This window comes from Halictus rubicundus, unplaced genomic scaffold, assembly GCF_050948215.1.
Source record: "Halictus rubicundus isolate RS-2024b unplaced genomic scaffold, iyHalRubi1_principal scaffold1161, whole genome shotgun sequence".
Taxonomy (NCBI): Eukaryota; Metazoa; Arthropoda; class Insecta; order Hymenoptera; family Halictidae; genus Halictus; species Halictus rubicundus.
Window position 1 is genome coordinate 1 of NW_027489702.1, and position 22,349 is coordinate 22,349.

Below are 22,349 nucleotides of genomic sequence, written 5' to 3' on the forward strand. Positions count from 1 at the left end.
TCTAATTAACTTTTTAAAAAGGCTCTGAAAAGATTGTAGAAATACTGTTCTGGGTCTGAGTACCTACAACAAGTGTTTACAGTGTCAAAAATTCAGGGTTACGCGAACGAACCCAATTACTTTCTAAGCTCATTAACACTAGGTTTACGGAGCTCTAAACGTGACTATTTTGCATTACTTTATGAAAATCACAAGAACATGCTACCCAAATTTATATAAATATTTTTAAAACAATATGTACCCAAAGAAATAAATTTGCTAAATAATTTCTCATGTATGCATCCTTGGAATCTTAATAATTTTAAATTAAAAATATTAGAACCAGTCGTCTCGACGGGTCCCGTAAACCTAGTGATAAAAGAGTTACCGATTCATCTCGAGTAGCTGCCGCAAGAGAGTCTCGAAGCATCGTGTAATTCGCGGAAAAATCTGGAATCGCTTCGAGTCAAAGGGTACCCTGCGTTTTCACTGGTCGAGAAGAAGAACTCGCGATTGTCTGAATGAAACCAATTCATTCCTAAGCCGGAATCCCGTATAAAATTAGGAAGCAGCACGAGATTCTTCCGCGGAGAAGAAGAGTTCAACCCATTAGCTCACAATTTCCGACTCGCGAGACTCGGCCACGGTAACCCGCGCGAGCGCGGAACTCGTCGTTCTCTATTATCATCCCCGAGTACTTTTGCTTCTTTCCCCGTTCCCGGCCCTCTTCTTTTTTACGCGGTTACTCCGCAACGTTCGCGAAAGCGTTAAATCATTTCGCCGTTGCTGTTCCGTCGCAATCAGAGGCACAAATGCCTAGAGTTCTTTTACATGAATATTTTAATGAATGCGGGCTCCTCTGATGCACGGAGTTGTGTACTCCTCTCCCGTACAATGCTTTCTCTTTTAACCGACCACCCTTTCTCCACCCCGCCCCCGCCCCTCTACACCCTACCAACCCACGCCCATTACTCTAGCCCATTGGCCGTGCTTATTTTTACATTTCGCGAAAGGAAGAAGCTAGAGCGTGTACCGGATTCGCGTGGCAGGGCCCGGTGGTAGTAAAGCATCAACGGTCCTTTCAACATCCGCGACCGAAAGGTTAAAAAGCACAAAACCGAAACTCGATAGGCGGCCGGGTGTCTCTGTGTGAACATCTGTCACAGATACCGCGCGGCCAACGAGATTAAAGAATATCGCTGCATCGTTTTCCCCTTTTCCCCTCTGTGCCGCGCAATTTTTTCCTTTGCGATCTTTTTTTTTTTTTTTTGCTGCACTTTGCAATGACCGATTAGGATTAAATTGCCGGGACTCGCGTGGAAATGAAATAAAATAATTCCAATATAGGAATCCACGCGTTTAAAAAATTCAGGTCCTTGAAGATACTGAACACATTCAACCCTTGCATATTACTTAAAAATCTTCGTTTGAACAACAATTCTGTAAGACAACGAATTACGTTCCAGGGGGTGTGGTGTTAGGTAATGACCAAAATCTGTATTTCTGTATTTCGTAAACGTTTAAATCTACCAAATTGTGTTCAGTAATTGACGGTGACAATTCGCGAAGTGCACGGAGCAGTTGGCCGAAGGGTAGAAAATATTTCGTTATCGATTGTCGAAGGTGCAACGGTTACTGCACCGTCTCCGCATCGAAACGCATCGTTTCGCGAAACGCGGAAGGATCGTGGCCGCCATTTGTCACACACAGGACCACCATGACAGAATCGCGGCGACGGCGGCGAGCAACGCGCGCCCCGGAAAAATTATCGCCGACGTTTCACTTCATTTCGCGAAAACTCGAAATTCTGCCGGGTACAAATTCGTTTTTCGCCTAGCGCGAACACGCGCGATACTGTCGTATGTCGTCGTGGCGAGATTTACGCGTGCTGTTGGCTGTTAGCAACTCGTCGTCGTTCTCAATCGGGAAGGCTTGAAATGACCTAAATCAAAATCGCGCCCCTCTGGCCGCGCCAGTCAAGTCGAATTTATAATGCCGAAAGTTGAAGCGCGCGACAAAAAAAAATACAACGAAGACACTCGGTGTGACCCGTTTCTGTGCAGAGACTGTCCGCAGGGACAATTAATCTACTTAATGTATTCCGACGCTATTGATTAACACAGAATACAGAATAGGTGTTTAATATACTCAGTTGCGTAAGTATTGTTAGATGTATTCCAGATAAAGATTAACGAACAATTGGACTGCAAATGTTTAATAATCATCGGGTGCTTAATGAAAATAAATTTCCAAATAAAATAACTGCGATATTAAATATCGTTGAACGCTGCGCAATACCGAATTTTAAATTAAATTCTGCAGTCTGATATTAGCAATTAGACCATGGATTTTTAACAATATTTTCAGATATTAGAATTTGATGAACTCGTGATGAAAATTCGTTTTTCAAAAGTGCCGAATTACAAGCGATCAATTATAAAATCGTCCATTGTAAATGATTTATATTTAATCAGAGGTACTGCATTTGAGTCACAATTAAACCCTTAAAATTGGTGAGTTAAGATTCGATCTAGCCATGAAATTGTGAAAAGCATCCGCGAGGATTAGTCGTCGTGGGATTCTCTTCACGACAAACAGCATGCTCTTCGTCAACCGGAATAAGTCAGAGGACTCCACCAAGTGGTTGTCAACGGTACCAGCCATCCCGAAGAGGGCTCGCACCGTCGGACATGAAGTAGTCCGGGGCTCGTACGGAACAACACCGACGGCGTCCGGTTTCGTTTATTTTCGACTCGGCAATTGTGCCCGGCACAACAATACAGAAATCACTGTCGTCTGCAGCGTAAGATGAGAACGAGAGCACCGGTGGAGGCTTGTCGATTAGAACAAAATCGAACACGCAACCCTTCCCCCAATAGCGCGAAGGGATAAGCGGCCATTGTCGGCCCTAGACAGGGCACTTCCCCCGAGTCTTGTCCACGCCGGATATAACGACAGAAGTGTCAAAATTCAAGGCTCCAGAACAATGAGCATAATGGTACAATGGTGGAAAGTGGGCGGCCCCTTTGTTCCGAATATCTAGAGACGATCAATTTCTGTCAGCCCGCTGAAAAACATCAAATTCTTTCGAGCTGCATACCTATGGGGAGCACCGGGAAGCATCTGACGCTTCAGACACGCGTTTATTGTTTTATGGTGGACGCTGCGAGGCTAGGAGACTCTTCTGACGAAGACCGGGTTCGTGAATATTATCGATTACGTTTAAGTTCATCATTTATTTGTTAGCTCGGGTAGAGTGAATCTTTAGGATGATAAATTCATTACTATTGATTCTGAGGAACAGAAATTATTTAACACCCGGTCGGATGCTACTGAATTTCTCAACGGATCTAATGTAGTTATGTACTTTTTGAAACGAAATCATGTGCTGAATAACTGAATACAAAGTGTAGAAATAAATGTAGAAGTCTGTGGTAATACATTAAGAGAAAAGTTTTCAATTTGCATGATCTAGATGAAAATATATTTAGGAGGATTTTGTAAGGACTCGACGGGACAGAATCTTCGAGGTTCTATCTAAGCAACGACGAAAAATTCCAACGTTCTGATGCACCGAAGAAGAATCGTCGAGGAACATCATTATCTGATCATTCGAGTAACTAGCTCATTTCTCTCCAAGGAAAATCCATTAGACGGGGCCAATGATTCACAGTTTCCAGACAATAGAGTTCACCGAGCCTTTTTGGTCAGTGGACGCTTAGAAGTTTAATCGCGAGATTAACCCCGTATGTATTATGAAAATGGCCCTCCTATGGGCACGCAATATGTCTATGTCGAACGCAACAATGTAGCCGGAGCCATCGAGAGCTTCTTCTATTCGTATCAAATTCTTTGGAGCGGAGCGACGTGAATGGTCGACTGAAGAATATTGACGATACATTACAACGGTGGACACAAAGGTGACGAATTCCGAACGCTGAATAAGCTGGAGGAATTTTCTGCATCCGTGGTATGTAGAAAAATCTATTTCATGTTGATCCCTTGCTGTGCGATTACTTTTAATAGCTGTCTAATTTAATAGAAGAAAAAGAAAGTGTATATCTACCGTATACTTGTATTTTCTCTAGTAGTTAACAATTGGTAACAGAAATGTAGAATTCTGAGTAGAATTTAAATAGAGCATATTATAGTGCGCCAGCTAAATTTGTACAGTATATCGCATATAAAAATACATTTTACATGTTAAAAAGTTCTTCGTGCCAATAAGGATTCAATTTGTACATATAGTGTACGATCTAAACAAAAATCATTTTGAATTGTAAAATTTACAAACAGAGATCCCTCATGGTAAAACGCTCAAACTTGTCGACAAATATCATCGACAGATAATATAAATTTCTTCGGTTCTGCATTACCAACACTGTTACCCACTGTAGAAAATGTTTCGGTATGATAGAGAACTCTAGCACCGACAAGACACTGTTAATATAGAATTAAAATCACTATAAACATTGCATCTTATCGGCTTTTCTGTCTAGGTCTGGTACAATTCCTGTGTGGCGCCCAATGTTGCCGAAACTTCACGAATTTAGACATATTAGCAAGAACTGCAATAATCTGTATACTTAACCCACTATGTTACCATCGTTACCATGTGCGATAACGCGGTTACTCACGGTGCCATCTACGTTACATGTAAACATTTATATTGTATTTTAACACAATCATTTTATGTAAGAATGAACAATGAATAAATAAAGACAATGTAATGAAAAGAAATATCCGCGTTATATTTATTGCACCTTCAATTTTTCCCGAACTTCCGACCCGTCGTAGAGTTGTTCCTGAATTTCTAAATTTTCTAATTTTCGTGCCACCTCTTTTACTATCATATTCTCCTAATACAAAACTCAATTTTTCGAAAAATTCGCGAAAAATTTCAACCGCCTGGCATGCGTTAACTTGTACTACTGAAATTCGGATACCTCCTTCGATATCATTTCTCCTAATACAAAAGTTAAAATTTCCGAAATTTTTCGGATTTTCGACCGTCTGACTTGTCGTTGACTTGTACCACTTAATTTCCGAGAATTTTCGAGCGTCTGACTCGACGTTGACTTGTACTACTGAAATTCGGACACCTCCTTTGATATCATGTTCTCCTAATACAAAGTTGGATTTTCAGAATTTTCGAAAGTTTTCGCAATTTTTCGAACTTATACTAGGAGAACATGATACCAAAAGAGATGGCACAGAATTTTCGTGGCAGGGTGCGGAAAAAAGAACACATTAACTGTTGTAACTAATATTCTGTATTTTTCATCAAATAAATTACAATTTTAAAGGTGTACATATAAAATAGAACAAAATAGAACTAAAATATTTCGTGTATGTGGGCCGCGTTTGCATGCATGTCGAAGGTAGAGTACAGGCGATTGCAACGGCACGAAGACAGTGGAAAAATCCACTGAAAACTATTTCGGAATATTAGTATTAGCAACAACTGAATATTCCATATACTTCTTTTTTACTACGGGTGTATAATATGATTTGACAAGAACAAACCATACACGATGCTTCGATTTAAATATTGAATATGACATTTATAAAGCCTGCTTTTACGTATCAAAAAAAGTACCTATTCTATATGCACCGTGAACGCGCAATTTAGTAATGTTAATTCTTACGCCTTCCTGATGTAGATGAAATCGGTATAAAGATATAAAACGGTCATATATGTAAGCTAAGATTTAATCCGTCACTGTATATATTGTTCATGCAAATACTCATATGTTCAAATTATTGATAAAACGAACGTCGAAAAACGAAAAACGAACGAGACGATAAAAGGACGAGCAGTCTCGTCAGGTCGGACACCGGAGAAAGACGCGTTGTTAATAAATGATTTAATGTTTTACGTCTGTTTAAATTCCTTACAAATTCAGAAGTGGGATCGAGGCAACCGTTTTGCAATTTCTTGTCGGTCTTGTCGGTCGAAGTTTAAGTTACGTGACGGACGTTTGTGTGAAGTGTGCATTCCGATTAAAAAATGAATTGTTCCCTTACGGTGTCGGAACTGAAGGAGAAGCTGAAAACCAAGAATTTGCAATCGACCGGTACGAAAGCCGAGCTGTTAAAACGGTTACTGAATGCTAATGTCACAGCGGAAGAATTAGCCATGACAGAGGTCGACACAGAACCGCTGCCGGGGTCGACCAACGAGACTCAAAACCAACCCGATACGAGAGGGCTGGACGAGATAACCATCCGTGAATTAGACGTTTTAAGAAGAGAACGAGATGTTATCGCTCGGGAGAATGAGCTGCTTAGGAGAGAATTGGCGTTATTACGGGAGACGCCAAGCTCGGAAACAATCCCATCTGGATGGACGAGAGTGAAAAAGTGGCAAGAGTTAAAAGACATAGTGGGTGAATTTAGTGGAAGCAGTAACGACTTTGGTCGGTGGGAGAAACAGGTGAGAGGACTCCTGTCGACGTACGAGTTGGACAACCACCAAGCGAAAGCTTTAGTGTGTAGCAGATTGACAGGTCGTGCATTGAAGTGGTATCACTCAAGAATAGACTGCGTAGACTTAACTGCCCACGAGCTTTTGAGAGAGTTGAAGAGACTGTACGGGCAACGACCGGATCCATTATGTTTGAGACGTGAGCTTGAAGCGAGGAGAAGTGGGGCGTGGAAGAATCTTTCACCGATTATGTGCACGATAAGACAATCCTTGCAAATCGAGTACCTGTTTCGGAAACAGAATTATTCAGCTACGTCGTCGATGGTATACCGAATAGGGAGTTGCAAATACAGGAAAGGTACAGCGTTATGAGTCCGTGGACGAAATACTGACGGCTTTCACGAACGTAAAGTTGCCGGCGGGAAGACTACGACTTTCGGAGGGAGTTTCGCTGTCCGGAAAAGTCGTGTCATCAGATGGGTCTGGTAGACCACCCATACGAAGACCATCGCCGAAGGAGGGACTAGGATCAGCGAGCACCGGGCGGAGATGCTTCAATTGCAACAAGCCAGGTCACTTCTCAGCCGAATGTACGAGACCAGTGAGAGAGAGGGGATCCTGTTTCACGTGCGGAAAGATGGGTCATCGAGCGAATCAATGCAACGCACAGACAACGAGGAACGACGTCAACTACATCGCGCGCGGGCGAAAAGAAGGCGATGATTTTCGGCGAGCGGTAGAAATACAGATAAGTAGCGAGTGCGGTAGTTTCAGTTCAAAAGTAAACGCACTTATCGATTCGGGAAGTCCGATTTCTTTTGTTAAAGAGAATTGCGTTCCGAGAACATGTTTTACAGCCGATCGCGTTTCAGATAGGTTTCACGGGATTAACGGTAGCGACTTGAACGTGTTAGGAAAGACGCAAGCCACAATTATTTACGACACGGAAAAATATTGCGTTATGTTGAGAGTTGTACCAGACGAAACGATGAAAAACTCTTTAGTTTTAGGACGCGATTTCATGAAAATTGCCAACTTATCGTTGAGTAGAGAGGAAACAGTAGAACGCGATGATATAGCCGATATTATGAACATTGAGGTAGATCAGGGTAATACGTGCATCAGCGCCGATGACATGCGTTTTGACGAGAACCTTTCTAATGAAGTAAAGACACGAGCGCGGGAGTTATTTAGTAAAATGTACATTAACGCACAAAGACCTGTGGAGCCAAGTGTAGAAAACACAATGAAATTAACACTTACGAGCGACAAACCCTTTTCATTTTCACCTCGTAGATTATCGTATGACGAGAAAAACAAATTGCGTGGTATCCTCGATGGATTATTGGAAAAAGGGATAATTAGGGAGAGCACATCCGAGTACGCGTCTCCTATCGTTCTAACGAAGAAAAAGAACGGGGAAATTAGAATGTGTGTAGATTTCCGTACATTGAATAAAATCACGATCCGCGATAACTTTCCGCTGCCATTAATCGAAGACCAATTAGATTTGCTGGAAGGGAAAAAGTATTTTACCACCCTCGATTTAAAGGATAGATTTTTCCATGTCAAGATGCACGAAGACTCGATTAAATTTACATCTTTTGTAACACCTTCCGGGCAATACGAATACACGAGGATGCCATTCGGGTTAAAGGGCGCGCCTCTTAAATTCCAACGCTACGTCACTGAAATCTTTAAAGAACTAATCAACGACGGCGAAATATCTGTTTATTTGGATGATTTTCTCATCGCGACCGAGACTATAGAGCACCATTTAGAAGTCCTTGGAAAAGTATTTAAACTACTGACAGTGAATCTTTTGAATTTACGGTTAGATAAATGCAGATTTCTCCAAACAAAACTCGATTATTTGGGTTACACGGTAACAAGCGAAGGAATCAGGCCGACAGAACGAGGCCTCGAGGCGGTAAAAAAATTCCCATTTCCGCGAAACGTTCGAGAGGTGCAGGGATTTTTGGGCTTGAGTTCATACTTTCGGAAATTTATTGAGGGTTTCTCCATCCTCGCGAAGCCCCTATACGATCTTACGAGGAAGGATGCAAAGTTTCAGTTTGCCGAAAAAGAAAAACAAGCGTTCGAGACGCTTAAGAATCGATTGTTAAGCGCGCCGATATTAAGTATTTATTCTCCACAAGACGAGACCGAGTTGCACTGTGATGCGAGCGCGTCCGGGTTCGGTGCTATCCTGTTACAAAGGAAGGCCGATAAGAAGCTACACCCAGTGTTGTACTTTTCTAAACGCACGACTGAGATTGAATCACGCTATCACAGTTTTGAGTTAGAAACGCTAGCAATCGTTTCTGCTCTCCGACGTTTCCGAACATATTTACTAGGAAGAAAGTTTAAGATAGTTACGGATTGCCAAGCTCTTAGTCTGACGCTAAATAAAAAAGAGACGAATCCCCGAATTGCACGTTGGGTGCTTGAAATGCAAAATTACGATTACGAGCTAGAGCATAGGGCCGGTTCGCGTATGCTCCATGTAGACACGTTAAGTCGTCAGGTTTTTGTGATTGAAGACAATTCGTTCGATAGAAATTTAGCGCTATGCCAAAATGACGATAAAGTTATCGGGAAAATTCGTACGGAATTAGAAAATTCAGAAAATAAATTGTACGAAATGAGAGACGGTCTAGTATACCGGAAGCATCAGGATAGAATTTTGTTTTACGTGCCGAGCACTTTAGAATCAAGTATTATGTACAAGTACCACAATGAGATGGGACACGTCGGAATTGAAAAAACGGTGCGAAACATTACGGATAGTTATTGGTTTCCAGATATGAAATCCAAGATCGAGAAACACATTCGCGGCTGTTTGAAATGTATCGCATACACGCCGAACTGCGGAAAGTTAGAGGGAACCTTGCACTGTATACCGAAGGGTGATAAACCTTTCGATACCCTACACATCGACCATTTAGCTCCTGTTTCAAGAGCACATAAATCGGGTTACAAATATATATTTGTTGTAATCGACGCGTTCACCAAATATATAAAAATGTACGCCACTAAGACTAAGAACACCGCTGAAGTCATAAAGTGTCTAAAATCGTATTTCGAGCATTATAGTCGACCGCTGCGCATAGTTTCGGACCGAGGAAGTAGTTTTATGTCTCACGAATTCAATGAGTTCACACAAGAATATCATATACAGCATGTTAAGATAGCGACCGCTTCTCCTCAGGCGAACGGGCAGGTCGAGAGATATAACCGCACAATTTTACCGATGATCGCCAAATTGATGAGTGAGCGTGGTGTGGTATGGTATAATGTATTGCGAGAGGTTCAATTTGCGTGTAATAATACTGTTTGTAAGTCTACCGACAAAAGTCCAAGCATGTTACTGTTTGGTATGCGACAACGTGGTGAGGTCATAGATGGGTTGCGTGATATGTTGGAGATTAGTGGAAAGATAAGTATTTCCCGTGATTTGAATAGCGTCCGAAAAGAAGCTAGTAACCGAATTCGAAAAAATCAGGAGTCGCAAAAACGCATTTTCGATAAAAGACATAAGGCTCCGAATAAATATAGGGTTAAAGATAAGGTGCTTATCAGAAATTACGATTGCACCCCAGGAGTGTCAACAAAAATAATTCCGCGGTTCAAAGGACCGTACGAGATCGATCGTGCATTAGTGCATGGTGAATGTCAACATTTACCGGTGTAAGTCAGAAATAAGGGTATTTAGCAAATATTTCGGACATACACCAAGCGACTATGTGAATGTTGACATTCACCGGTGAAAGTCGACATTCTCCAGATTTCGGTGTTTCACTGTAACATATACATCATTTGGATATTACAGACATAGAGATCGCAGAAAATACACGGAGAATAGTGTATATGTTACAGTGAAACACCGACAGTGAAACCATGCACTAATGGTGAATGTTGAACATGTTGGAGATTTATATTTTCTTCTCCGTAATTCAGTCGCTATAAAACGTCACGCCAAGTCGTGATTAATTTCGGGTTATGTGCGTTACGTTACATTTCCTCATAAAAAAGGTTTAGGGTCAGGGTTAGGGTTAGGGTTAGGATTAGGGAATCACTTGGGGGTAGAAGGGGGTGAATCGACTTTCGTTTTTTTGACTCTTCTGTTTTGGACCTCCACCAGAGCATATCTGTGATTGTCGACATACACCGGACAGGGTTCCGAATATACAACAATGTAATAAAATATTCGATCTTTCACCGACGTATTTGGTATCTGTTGACATGCACCGGTAAAAGTCGACAGATACCAAATATGTATATTCGGACCCTGTCCGGTGTATGTCGACAATCACAGATATGCTCTGGTGCAGGTCCAAAACAGAAGAGTCAAAAAAACGAAAGTCGATTCACCCCCTTCTGCCCCCAAGTGATTCCCTAATCCTAACCCTAACCCTAACCCTAAACCTTTTTTATGAGGAAATGTAACGTCGTAACGCACATAACCCGAAATTAATCACGACTTGGCGTGACGTTTTTTGGCGACTGAATTACGGAGAAGAAAATATAAATCTCCAACATGTTCAACATTCACCATTAGTGCATGGTGAATGTCAACATTTACCGGTGTAAGTCAGAAATAAGGGTATTTAGCAAATATTTCGGACATACACCAAGCGACTATGTGAATGTTGACATTCCCCGGTGAAAGTCGACATTCTCCAGATTTCGGTGTTTCACTGTAACATATACATCATTTGGATATTACAGACATAGAGATCGCAGAAAATACACGGAGAATAGTGTATATGTTACAGTGAAACACCGACAGTGAAACCATGCACTAATGGTGAATGTTGAACATGTTGGAGATTTATATTTTCTTCTCTTCTATTTTCCACCGATCCGTGTCAAAAACTTTTGGCCAAACTTTAATTGTTTATCAATCAACGATGCTCATACTCTTGCTCACTCTGTACAAAGCTTTTCAATTGCAACGAGACGTTCACGCAAGCTCTCACAGACCAACCGTCAAACCAAAATTTGCTTCCTAACAATCACGTTAATTTAAAAAAGTATCAAAAGTATAATAGTAATTTAATAGCGCTACACATGATCTGCGGTATTACGATGGGATACACGAACCATGACGCTCAAATTGAATTACTTTGAAAATGTATCGTCTTGATGATATCTTTAGATCCTGACGATGGAGGATCGATAGGCGAGAACGAATACCTTTTGGTGGTAGACTGCGGATCTTTATGCGTTTGTAATAGGAACAAGTAAAATGTATAATTGTAATGACGTTAGAAGAACTTGAGAATGTTATTACATTTGATGTACAAAATTTATTTAAAGAAGAAATATTATCTTCACTCGACCCGCGTTTCTTACGATTAATTTGGAAGCTTTCTGTTTCGCACACAGATCCGCAATCTGGTAATAATACATAACAATTGTAAAGCCAGGGGTCTGATCAATTTGACCCCGTTCTTACATACGTTCTAACAACTATTCTCGTTTTTACAATATATCTATATATAATTTACATACAATACATTTCCATACAATTCATTTACATACAATACACTGTCAATGCGGTCCCGAAAGGCCTTCTGGGTAATGGTCATTACGCTCGAGATAATGACCCAACCGGGGCGAACAGAAATATAGTTTCGAACACTGAAGCCCCGTCGACTCAAACCCTACACCCTGGTTTCGAATCTAGGGGCCAAACGTCCCCGGTCCCGTCCCGGTCTTCAGGCACCGCACTGACACATCCACTCGGTCAATTTACAGTATGTGCAGATTTTCACAGTTTTTTAATTTCGAGTCCTCCTTGCCAAACAACCAAGTGAACACACGCTTGGCTTTCATACTGGCACGTACCACAGTTCTTGATGTATACCAGTGACCGCCGCCTGCGGCCCCGTTCGCGGCTCCGTTGTCCGCGTTCTTCAGCCGAATCTGGTGGAGTATCCCGACCAGAAGGTGATCTACGTTGTGGTTGATGGCTACGGAGATCTCGGCGTACTTCACCTGGTGGGTGCACGCCATGCACTTGCCGTCTAACACGATGGAAAATTCAATCAGCGACCGTTTCACCCTTTCAGTTCGAGTAACTATTCTAAAAGTGGAGCGAACGACATCAGATTTGTGGGATGAATGGTTCATTGTGCGTGCGTGCGTGCGGGCGACCGGATCATGTTGCGACGGTCCGGCGCCGGTATGTTTGGAAAACTCGAGTGACTGAGGAGGCGTGAATGAAAAGTGTTTAGGTCTAAGAGATAGGAGAGTTTGTGTATTTCTAAGAATGAAAGCGACGGATGCAAGAAACAGAGTGCAAGCGAGACGAATGCAAGGGGGTGAAAGACTATAAAGCGTGGATGTTCGGGAAGAGCGGAGAGAGTAGAGTTGCGACTGCCTTGCGAGAAAGAGTGTTAATCGTGTCAGCGTTATTTCTTCTAAATATATTAATATTCAGTAAAGTGTTTCAAAGAGATTAATCTCCCCATTTCCCAAGATTCCTACACTATTGATTCTGAGGAACAGAAATTATTTATCACCCGGTCGGATGCTACTGAATTTCTCAACGGGTCTAATGTAGTTATGTACTTTTTGAAACGAAATCATGTGCTGAATAACTGAATACAAAGTGTAGAAATAAATGTAGAAGTCTGTGGTAATACATTAAGAGAAAAGTTTTCAATTTGCATGATCTAGATGAAAATATATTTAGGAGGATTTTGTAAGGACTCGACGGGACAGAATCTTCGAGGTTCTATCTAAGCAACGACGAAAAATTCCAACGTTCTGATGCACCGAAGAAGAATCGTCGAGGAACATCATTATCTGATCATTCGAGTAACTAGCTCATTTCTCTCCAAGGAAAATCCATTAGACGGGGCCAATGATTCACAGTTTCCAGACAATAGAGTTCACCGAGCCTTTTTGGTCAGCGGACGCTTAGAAGTTTAATCGCGAGATTAACCCCGTATGTATTATGAAAATGGCCCTCCTATGGGCACGCAATATGTCTATGTCGAACGCAACAATGTAGCCGGAGCCATCGAGAGCTTCTTCTATTCGTATCAAATTCTTTGGAGCGGAGCGACGTGAATGGTCGACTGAAGAATATTGACGATACATTACAACCGTGGACACAAAGGTGACGAATTCCGAACGTTAATTCTTACGCCTTCCTGATGTAGATTGAAATCTGTATAAAGATATAAAACGGTCATATAAATACAATTTCCGATCCATCGATTAAATTGAAAGGTAATATGCTCACAAAGTATAAATCAATACGATTACGAAAAATATTACTAAATCTATACAGGTTCATACTTGACCAAATAAAGAATCATACAAAAGAAACTCCAAAAACAAATGTACAGAATATTAAATAAACATTACCATAAAACTGCTGTATGATCATATTAAGCTGTTTTCCGATTGGGAAGGACAGTCAACTTTTTGCGTTTGAGTCGCGCAGCATTCTTCCGTTCGTATTATCGGCTCGCCGTCTAACTTTTCCAACGTCGGTAAGCGTCGAGCGACCTCTGACCTCCACTGCTCCAACTAAAAAGAACGAATATTAAAAGTTAATCAAATTATACAATTTTCAAATGAAAAAGGTAGCTGTAAAGTACCTCGACGCTTTCGTACAGCGGATTACCAACGAATACGAGGTCCTGGAGGTTCGCGAGTTCCTGAAGCCTGTTGAACTCGTTCCAGTCTCTCACCAAGTTGTTCGACATGTAAAGGACACGAAGATTTCTCATCGCGTTGATTCCCTTTATTTTCTCGATCAGGTTGTAAGAAATCCAAAGCTCCTCCAACGTGTCCCCTAAAGGCTCCAAGCCGGAGAATCCTTTAATTATGTTACGACCCAGCGATAGGACCCTCAGGTTCTTCAATGTTCCGATCCCTGTGTCAAATGAGAGAAGTTTAATTAGACGGGATGTTTTAAAGGAATCTATACAAGCTGTTTTCTTGGAACCTAATGAAGATTAACACCACTTCCTATTTCAAAAAATATTTAAGGCCTTGCTATGCCCTTAGCACTAAAATAATGAATACCGTTCTAAAAGATTGGCCCCTTTGGATCGTTTAAGTTAAAAAGGAAGTTTTGATGATTTCATTAGATTCTGAGGAAGCGATTAACGTTGAATTGTATCCAGATAAAACGGAACGCTCAAGTTAAATGAAAATAAAGGCGACCTGAATTCAAGAGGATGATCGCAATACGAAACGGCGCAAGATCTGCGTTCAATCGAATTTCCAGGCGATCGAGTTACATTAATTGAGCCACAGTTACGTGTCAAGGGAGTAAAGTCGCGTTCATCAGAGTCTGGCACTATTTCGCGCAGCCCGGAAGACGTTGGGGGCGCTGCGAGCTCCTCAGACTCCCTACTCCACTACTCAGTCCCCACTTTGTAGACTGCGAGATTAATATACGCGGTAGAACAAAAGTACAGATTAATAAGCAGAAGAAGTGGGTAGGAAATGAGTGGCGAAAATGGGCTTCATTTACGAATTTTTATCTTAGGAACTGTTTGTCCGATTGCGCTAAATTTTTTTTTGTTTTATTTAGAAAGGATTGGACTATAGTAATATAATTTTTTCAACCTCGATAATTAACTGTATAATGTCGGAAAATGTAAATGAATTCTTTCTTTACGTTTTTAGTTGAAAAATGTAAATGAAGCGACCATGGTGTGTGGGAACGAGGGAATTTTCGGACGCGGAAATTCCATCCTTCCCAAGTGCATGCCATAGGAGGTCGGGTTGAGGGCCAGGTCATTTAAGTGACGATTGCCAGAACCTTTCGCTATTTAAATTCGAAATACTTTGACACACCGCGTATTTGGTTGCGAATGCCACTGCCGGACATGGCGTCACATCAGTCCGCTCCGCGCATGCGTAGTGCATTGGGAAGGGAGCCAATAAGAGCGAAGATGCGCAGAACGAACGTAAATTGGTTTCTGAACGATGCCAGACTCTGATGAAAGCGACGTTAGGATGGCCAGCATCTGCGGTCCATTTATCGTGCTTCGTAATGGAATTGCGCATGCATTATTATCTGTCCTGTCGAACGCCCGTCTTATTCATTATCCTCGTTCCCTTTCCCCCGTTCCGACCAAACTGAGAATCGCTTTCTCGTTGCGGATGTAAAATGTTTAACAGTGAATCTCGGGAGTAATATTTATTGCGAAAAAACGAATTAAAATTCAACCCTCCGTAAAATATCCTTGAAGCCCCACATTCATTATTTCTATTCTTTAATTCCCGTTTCATTCTCTCATTTTACTGAGGTAGGGACATTTTTGTTAAAGAATTCTACTACCGCCGTGTAAACGAAAAATTTCATCACCTGCAATTCTTTCAACTCAAACTATGTTACTTATCTTGCATTATAATTGTTTAGATAACACTGTGGGATTCTTGTTCTAATTTACCCAAACCTGCTTCGAACAAATTTTGATCACTGTACTTGTTACTGTACTTCGCGAGCAAAAGGCGGTGATTTTAGCGCCAAAAATATACTTGAAGCAGAATTTAAGATTGAATGAAGCAGAAAATTGCTACCTGAGTAAACAAATCGAATAGTCTAGTCGAAATTGTTTAGGATTTATCGATACGAGTAGAGGAAAGATAAAAAGAGCCTGCAAAAAGGATACTAAAATTTTTCTAAAGATAGTGGGAGAATATTCACCTGCAATCTTCTCGATCATGTTCGTCGATAACGAAAGTTTCTCGCAGTTGGTCAAACTCGCCAAAGCATTGTCCATCTTTTCTATGGGAGGCCATTGAAAGCTCAGACTGACTTCTGTCGCCGTGGAGGCCTCTTGTTCGTTGTCTTCTTCCCATCGTCGAATGGATTCTTTGCAAGTGGACGGTTTTACGGTGGCCATGCTGCTCCTCGATCATCATCGATCATTTCAAAACTGTACGAAACTAGAAAAATCATCGAAAATATCGAAACATCACAATTTTGTAAAGCTTCAACGAAAGAGATGAACTTTAATGATCTTTTGAGGTACTTGCAAATAATTTAATGATCGCGTGTAACAAAATCGATGATGTATTATTGAACAATTGGTTGCAAACAAATAACTGACCGTAACGGATAGCGGTTGATGAACGACTGGGGAGAAAACATACACGCACGAAAAAACAAAAGAACGAGAAACAGCAGCTTTCGCATCAAGGCGGACACACACCGCGCGGATTCCACGGGCACGCACAACGCACCCGCAACTCGCTTACATGCAAACACGCCGAGCTGCTTCGAGCACAATTTCGCTTCGAAATCTTTTCAACATGTATAAATTCGAAATTATTCACCCTTCTCGATCCGGAACGTTGAAACGCGACGAACCGGTCATCTGTCACTTGCCAACATTTCGTTGCGACTGCTTGTCGAATAAAATACGTTTCGCGTGTATCACCAATGTCGTTTATTATCGTTTATAGTCGGTTCGAGGTTCAAAGAAATCGACATTCGTTTTGCTTCGTGGCAAGCGGCCACGACTGGAGCCTGGCAATATCTGGCACCAATCAAAATAATCGATGCCCAGGACGCATGCGTCTGGCGTCGCTTACTTATCAACGAAGCGTCGCGATAAGATTTACGAGGGACGTTATAACATTGAAGAAATACAGGTCTTTGAAACTCGAACCCGTGTACATTCGTCACCTGTAAACGAAAAATATAATTGTTAACCAAAATCTAATTACGCTTCACTTTTGTTACGTCACTCGATTGAATTTACCTTTGATTGATTTCAAGATTAATATGGTATTTAATAATAATTAGTGGATTACAATGGCTGCCGGTGAAATAGTCCGCTTTGTAATGCGTATTAAATTAATTTCAACTTGATAATCAATCCGTGTGAATAATGCGCTGTATTTCATTCACGCCATTTTATAAACATCAATCATAATCCTTTCACGATTCAATTCATTAGTAGAATTAAAAATTATTTCCCTGAAGGTTGTTGAAACATCAGTGGTTATAATTTTCAGGGAGTTTCATAAATACTTAAACTGTCGATTAAAATTTCTCGTGTGAAAACAATCTTTGGGGAAGATATTTTTGTTTATAAAATTGATCTGATTATTTACTGCGGAAGTAACTGACATTCGAAGGCATTTCAGATTTTGAGAAGCATAAAATAAAATTGAGAAAAAGCCTCGTCATCCATAATAATTTTAAGGGTCAAGGGTAAAAGGAATTTATACATACTGTAACAGACCTGGCTGCGCCAGGCCTGTTCCGAGCCGAACGCGGCCGACGGATACCGAGATCCGCCGGCACCCGCGAGCGCCCCTGCCATGATGGAACCCGCCATGATGAAATACCGTCGCGCCGGATACAGGACGACGCCGGAAAAGTCGGCCGCAAACCGTACCGCACCGCACCCCCTCGCCTAGAAGACGAGAGAGACCAGCCGGAAAACGGCCTCTTTGGCTTTCCGCCACGCTCGCGAAAAGACGTACGTTCCGATCCGATTTCTAGCCGCCGATACCGACCGCCCGATCACGACCGGAATCGCCCTTTTACGACGCCGAGAAGCCGCCCGCTGAATACGACTCACGAGAGTGTATTTATACCCGCGAAATAGTAATCGCGAGTGTGCCGAATTTTTCCGCGACCCGCGAACCCCGAATACGCCGCTGCGTACTGGACCACCTGGAGGGCCGACCCGAACGCCGAGCGATCGAGACCCGAATCGCGACCTCCGACCACCGAAACGCGAAGCCGGGACAGTGACGAACATTTTGAATACTCGTGTCGTTAATCACCCTTGCTCGACCGTCCGCGTCCCGCCGCAACCCTCGCGTTATCCCGTCGCGAACCCTGGCACGGCGAGCCAAATCCATCCGCGAGGAACCCGTTGTTTCGAGGTCCGCCGGGAAACGGACCCGTTACATGGCGCCCGAACAGGGACAGTGTAACTACGTGGGACAGGCTGGATTACGCCCACGTGGGAGTTTTCGAGGTTAATTGTGCCGCGGAGTGAAGTGAAACTAGACGCGCGTGCGCCGCCTAGTGCTATCCCGCCGCGACAGTGCCGGTACACGCGCGCCGCCTGCCGCCACCACGACGAAGCAGGATCGCGGACCGAACGTCGGACAAGCGCGAACGTTCTAATTACCGCATCGAGGAAGTCGGGGCGGATGCACCGAGGAACACCCGCGAGCAGCAGTACCAGCCGGATCACCGACAGATCACCATCACCCGGGACACCAGAACAGCGGGGCCAACGTTGAGCCGAGTGCATTGAACGTCTGACGGGCGACCTATACAGGATGACGGAACCCGGGGTGCAGACGCGGAAAATGCTATCCGCCGCCGCGACGGTTCGAGAAGCCGGACCCGCTCCGCAACATTGACCGGATCCGGAAAAGCGATTTCACCACCGACGGGAAAGACCCGCACGCGTTCCTGGAACGCGTGGAGGAGATCCAGACAACGTATGCGATTCCAGACGAGGACGTACTCCGGGCCGCGCCTGAAATGTAACGCGGACGAGCGCAGGCTTGGTACCGGAGCGAACGGGAGGAAATTGCTACCTGGGACGAGTTCAGGCGGGCATTCCTCCGAGCCCACACGTCACCACAGACCCGCTATCAACACGAACGTGCCGCCCGGGAACGAAGACAGCGGGACGACGAGCCGTTCACGGATTTCGTGACGGATATCACCACGCTGATGCGACGAGCCCAGCTACCACCGTCCGAGAGACTCGAGCTGCTGCACGAGAATATGCGGACGAAGTTCCGATATCTCCTACCCCGGGGATCCGTACCGGACGTGAGGACGCTCCGCGAGTGAGTCCAGGAGCTTGAGCGCATCGAAGAGCAGGAGAGACGGCCGCGCCGAACCCCGACCTACGCCGCCACGACCGAACCGACCTCGACGACCACGAGCCGCGCCCCGCCGTCGGGACAGGCTCACCACGCCGCCCAGCTCCCCGGGCTGGTGGACCCCGACGCCGTCACCGCCGCCGCGGGCCAACCAGGGAACCCGCCGTCGCAGGACGAGGAGGAGGCGCCGAGCGGGTCGCGCCGAACGCCAGCACGCAACCCTGAGTCACTGGTCGGACCCCCTCCCACCGGATGCCCTGGGGAGGCCAGTAGGACCGGACCCCGTCGGGGCGCAGCCCGCCCTCACCGCAGCGGTCTGGACCATAACCGAGCCGCCCCCGCCGGAGCGGACACTGCGCCCGGTGCCAGCGCCGAGGCGCCTACCGACGGCCGCCGCCACGCAGACGATCGGGGTCCAAACTGAGGACGCCCCGCCGACCTCGACACTCACCGCAGCCGCGCCAGCCCGGACCCGACCGACCCAGAGGCCGACCCGGGGGTCCGCGACACGGCACCGCCCGGCGAGACCGACGAGGGCAGAGGACGGGGGACCCCCCCAACGGGGGCTACGCTATCCGCGACGCAGACTGTCGCAACCTGCGGTGGGATCCGATCCCCTTTCACGGACCGCCCCCGACCTACCCCAGCGTCTGGTTTACGCTGTCGACGGGCCGACAGGCTGAGGTGCCGCTGCGCCTGGTCGCCCAACGCAGAGCGTACGTGACGATCCCGCCCGGCTTCGAACGCTGGAGGCTGCTGTTCGGGAGCGACGGCCGCCTGCTGCGTTGTTTCCGCCGCCCGCCGTCCATCCGGATCCCGGATGAGCCGGCCCTACCACGCCCACGTCGCCAACCCGGACGCTGCCACGACAGTGAATAGACACAACAGTGGAACAGTGGACAAGGTGCGCGAGGACGTGGCCCCACGGGGCACCCGCGACTTCACCCCGGCGGGGGTGAACGAACGCTAAACGTAGGTTAGGCTAGGTTAAGTAATGTTAAGTGTACAGTGTCGCGTAGTTTAAGTGTAGCAAGTAAGGTCCCGTCCTGCCGAAGTAAAAGGACCGTCTCGCGCTCGCCGCCGTGACGTAAGGGGGGGGGGGGGTAACAGACCTGGCTGCGCCAGGCCTGTTCCGAGCCGAACGCGGCCGACGGATACCGAGATCCGCCGGCACCCGCGAGCGCCCCTGCCATGATGGAACCCGCCATGATGAAATACCGTCGCGCCGGATACAGGACGACGCCGGAAAAGTCGGCCGCAAACCGTACCGCACCGCACCCCCTCGCCTAGAAGACGAGAAAGACGAGCCGGAAAACGGCCTCTTTGGCTTTCCGCCACGCTCGCGAAAAGACGTACGTTCCGATCCGATTTCTAGCCGCCGATACCGACCGCCCGATCACGACCGGAATCGTCCTTTTGCGACGCCGAGAAGTCGCCCGCTGAATACGACTCACGAGAGTGTATTTATACCCGCGAAATTGTAATCGCGAGTGTGCCGAATTTTCCCGCGACCCGCGAACCCCGAATACGCCGCTGCGTACTGGACCACCTGGAGGGCCGACCCGAACGCCGAGCGATCGAGACCCGAATCGCGACCGCCGACCACCGAAATGCGAAGCCGGGACAGTGACGAACATTTTGAATACTCGTGTCGTTAATCACCCGTGCTCGACCGTCCGCGTCCCGCCGCAACCCTCGCGTTATCCCGTCGCGAACCCTGGCTCGGCGAGCCAAATCCGTCCGCGAGGAACCCGTTGTTTCGAGGTCCGCCGGGAAACGGAGCCGTTACAATACTTTACATATACCCAAGAGTACCATAATTTTCTGAATTTCCAAGGTGGGGATCCAAGTTCAGGAAATTGTACGAACTTCTCAATTTCTAAATTCTAATTTCGTCAGATGTATCGTGTATCTTTCTACTGAACATTCGCTTAAAAAATACGATTCACCCCCTTCTACCCCCAAGTGATTCCCTAATCCTAACCCTAACCCTAACCCTAAACCTTTTTTATGAGGAAATGTAATGTAACGCACATAACCCGAAATTAATCACGACTTGGCGTGACGTTTTATAGCGACTGAATTACGGAGAAGAAAATATAAATCTCCAACATGTTCAACATTCACCATTAGTGCATGGTAAATGTCAACATTTACCGGTGTAAGTCAGAAATAAGGGTATTTAGCAAATATTTCGGACATACACCAAGCGACTATGTGAATGTTGACATTCACCGGTGAAAGTCGACATTCTCCAGATTTCGGTGTTTCACTGTAACATATACATCATTTGGATATTACAGACATAGAGATCGCAGAAAATACACGGAGAATAGTGTATATGTCACAGTGAAACACCGACAGTGAAACCATGCACTAATGGTGAATGTTGAACATGTTGGAGATTTATATTTTCTTCTCCGTAATTCAGTCGCTATAAAACGTCACGCCAAGTCGTGATTAATTTCGGGTTATGTGCGTTACGTTACATTTCCTCATAAAAAAGGTTTAGGGTCAGGGTTAGGGTTAGGGTTAGGATTAGGGAATCACTTGGGGGTAGAAGGGGGTGAATCGACTTTCGTTTTTTTGACTCTTCTGTTTTGGACCTCCACCAGAGCATATCTGTGATTGTCGACATACACCGGACAGGGTTCCGAATATACAACAATGTAATAAAATATTCGATCTTTCACCGACGTATTTGGTATCTGTTGACATGCACCGGTAAAAGTCGACAGATACCAAATATGTATATTCGGACCCTGTCCGGTGTATGTCGACAATCACAGATATTGTCTGGTGGAGGTCCAAAACAGAAGAGTCAAAAAAACGAAAGTCGATTCACCCCCTTCTTCCCCCAAGTGATTCCCTAATCCTAACCCTAACCCTAACCCTAACCCTAACCCTAAACCTTTTTTATGAGGAAATGTAACGTAACGCACATAACCCGAAATTAATCACGACTTGGCGTGACGTTTTATAGCGACTGAATTACGGAGAAGAAAATATAAATCTCCAACATGTTCAACATTCACCATTAGTGCATGGTGAATGTCAACATTTACCGGTGTAAGTCAGAAATAAGGGTATTTAGCAA

At 44.7% G+C, this 22,349-nt stretch overlaps 1 protein-coding gene across 3 annotated transcripts; it reads right to left on the reverse strand.

The window, feature by feature from the left end:
* Positions 1 to 10,869: 10,869 nt before the first annotated feature.
* LOC143364940 (dynein axonemal light chain 1-like) lies at positions 10,870 to 17,092 on the reverse strand. 3 transcript variants are annotated; one of them, XM_076804988.1, is made up of 5 exons: positions 16,724 to 17,092; positions 16,092 to 16,333; positions 14,026 to 14,303; positions 13,790 to 13,954; positions 10,870 to 13,589 (listed from the first exon to the last, which is right to left on the reverse strand). In XM_076804988.1, the coding sequence occupies exons 2-4, from the start codon at positions 16,288 to 16,290 to the stop codon at positions 13,808 to 13,810; spliced, it is 624 nt and encodes a 207-aa protein (XP_076661103.1). In that variant the 5' UTR covers positions 16,291 to 16,333; positions 16,724 to 17,092; the 3' UTR covers positions 10,870 to 13,589; positions 13,790 to 13,807. The 3 variants fall into 3 exon arrangements, with proteins under 3 accessions (XP_076661103.1, XP_076661106.1, XP_076661104.1); XM_076804991.1 differs by lacking the exons at positions 10,870 to 13,589; positions 16,724 to 17,092 and adding an exon at positions 16,498 to 16,573 and having other exon boundaries at positions 13,598 to 13,954; XM_076804989.1 differs by lacking the exons at positions 10,870 to 13,589; positions 16,724 to 17,092 and adding an exon at positions 16,424 to 16,516 and having other exon boundaries at positions 13,598 to 13,954.
* Positions 17,093 to 22,349: the final 5,257 nt, after the last annotated feature.

Coding starts and splice junctions, on each gene's coding strand:
- LOC143364940 (XM_076804988.1), bottom strand. CDS start 16,290: ATGGCCACCGTAAAACCGTCCACTTGCAAAGAATCCATTCGACGATGG. Junction 14,304..16,091: donor CATGATCGAGAAGATTGCAG/GTGAATATTCTC, acceptor CATTTGACACAG/GGATCGGAACATTGAAGAAC. Junction 13,955..14,025: donor CGCTGTACGAAAGCGTCGAG/GTACTTTACAGC, acceptor CGTTCTTTTTAG/TTGGAGCAGTGGAGGTCAGA.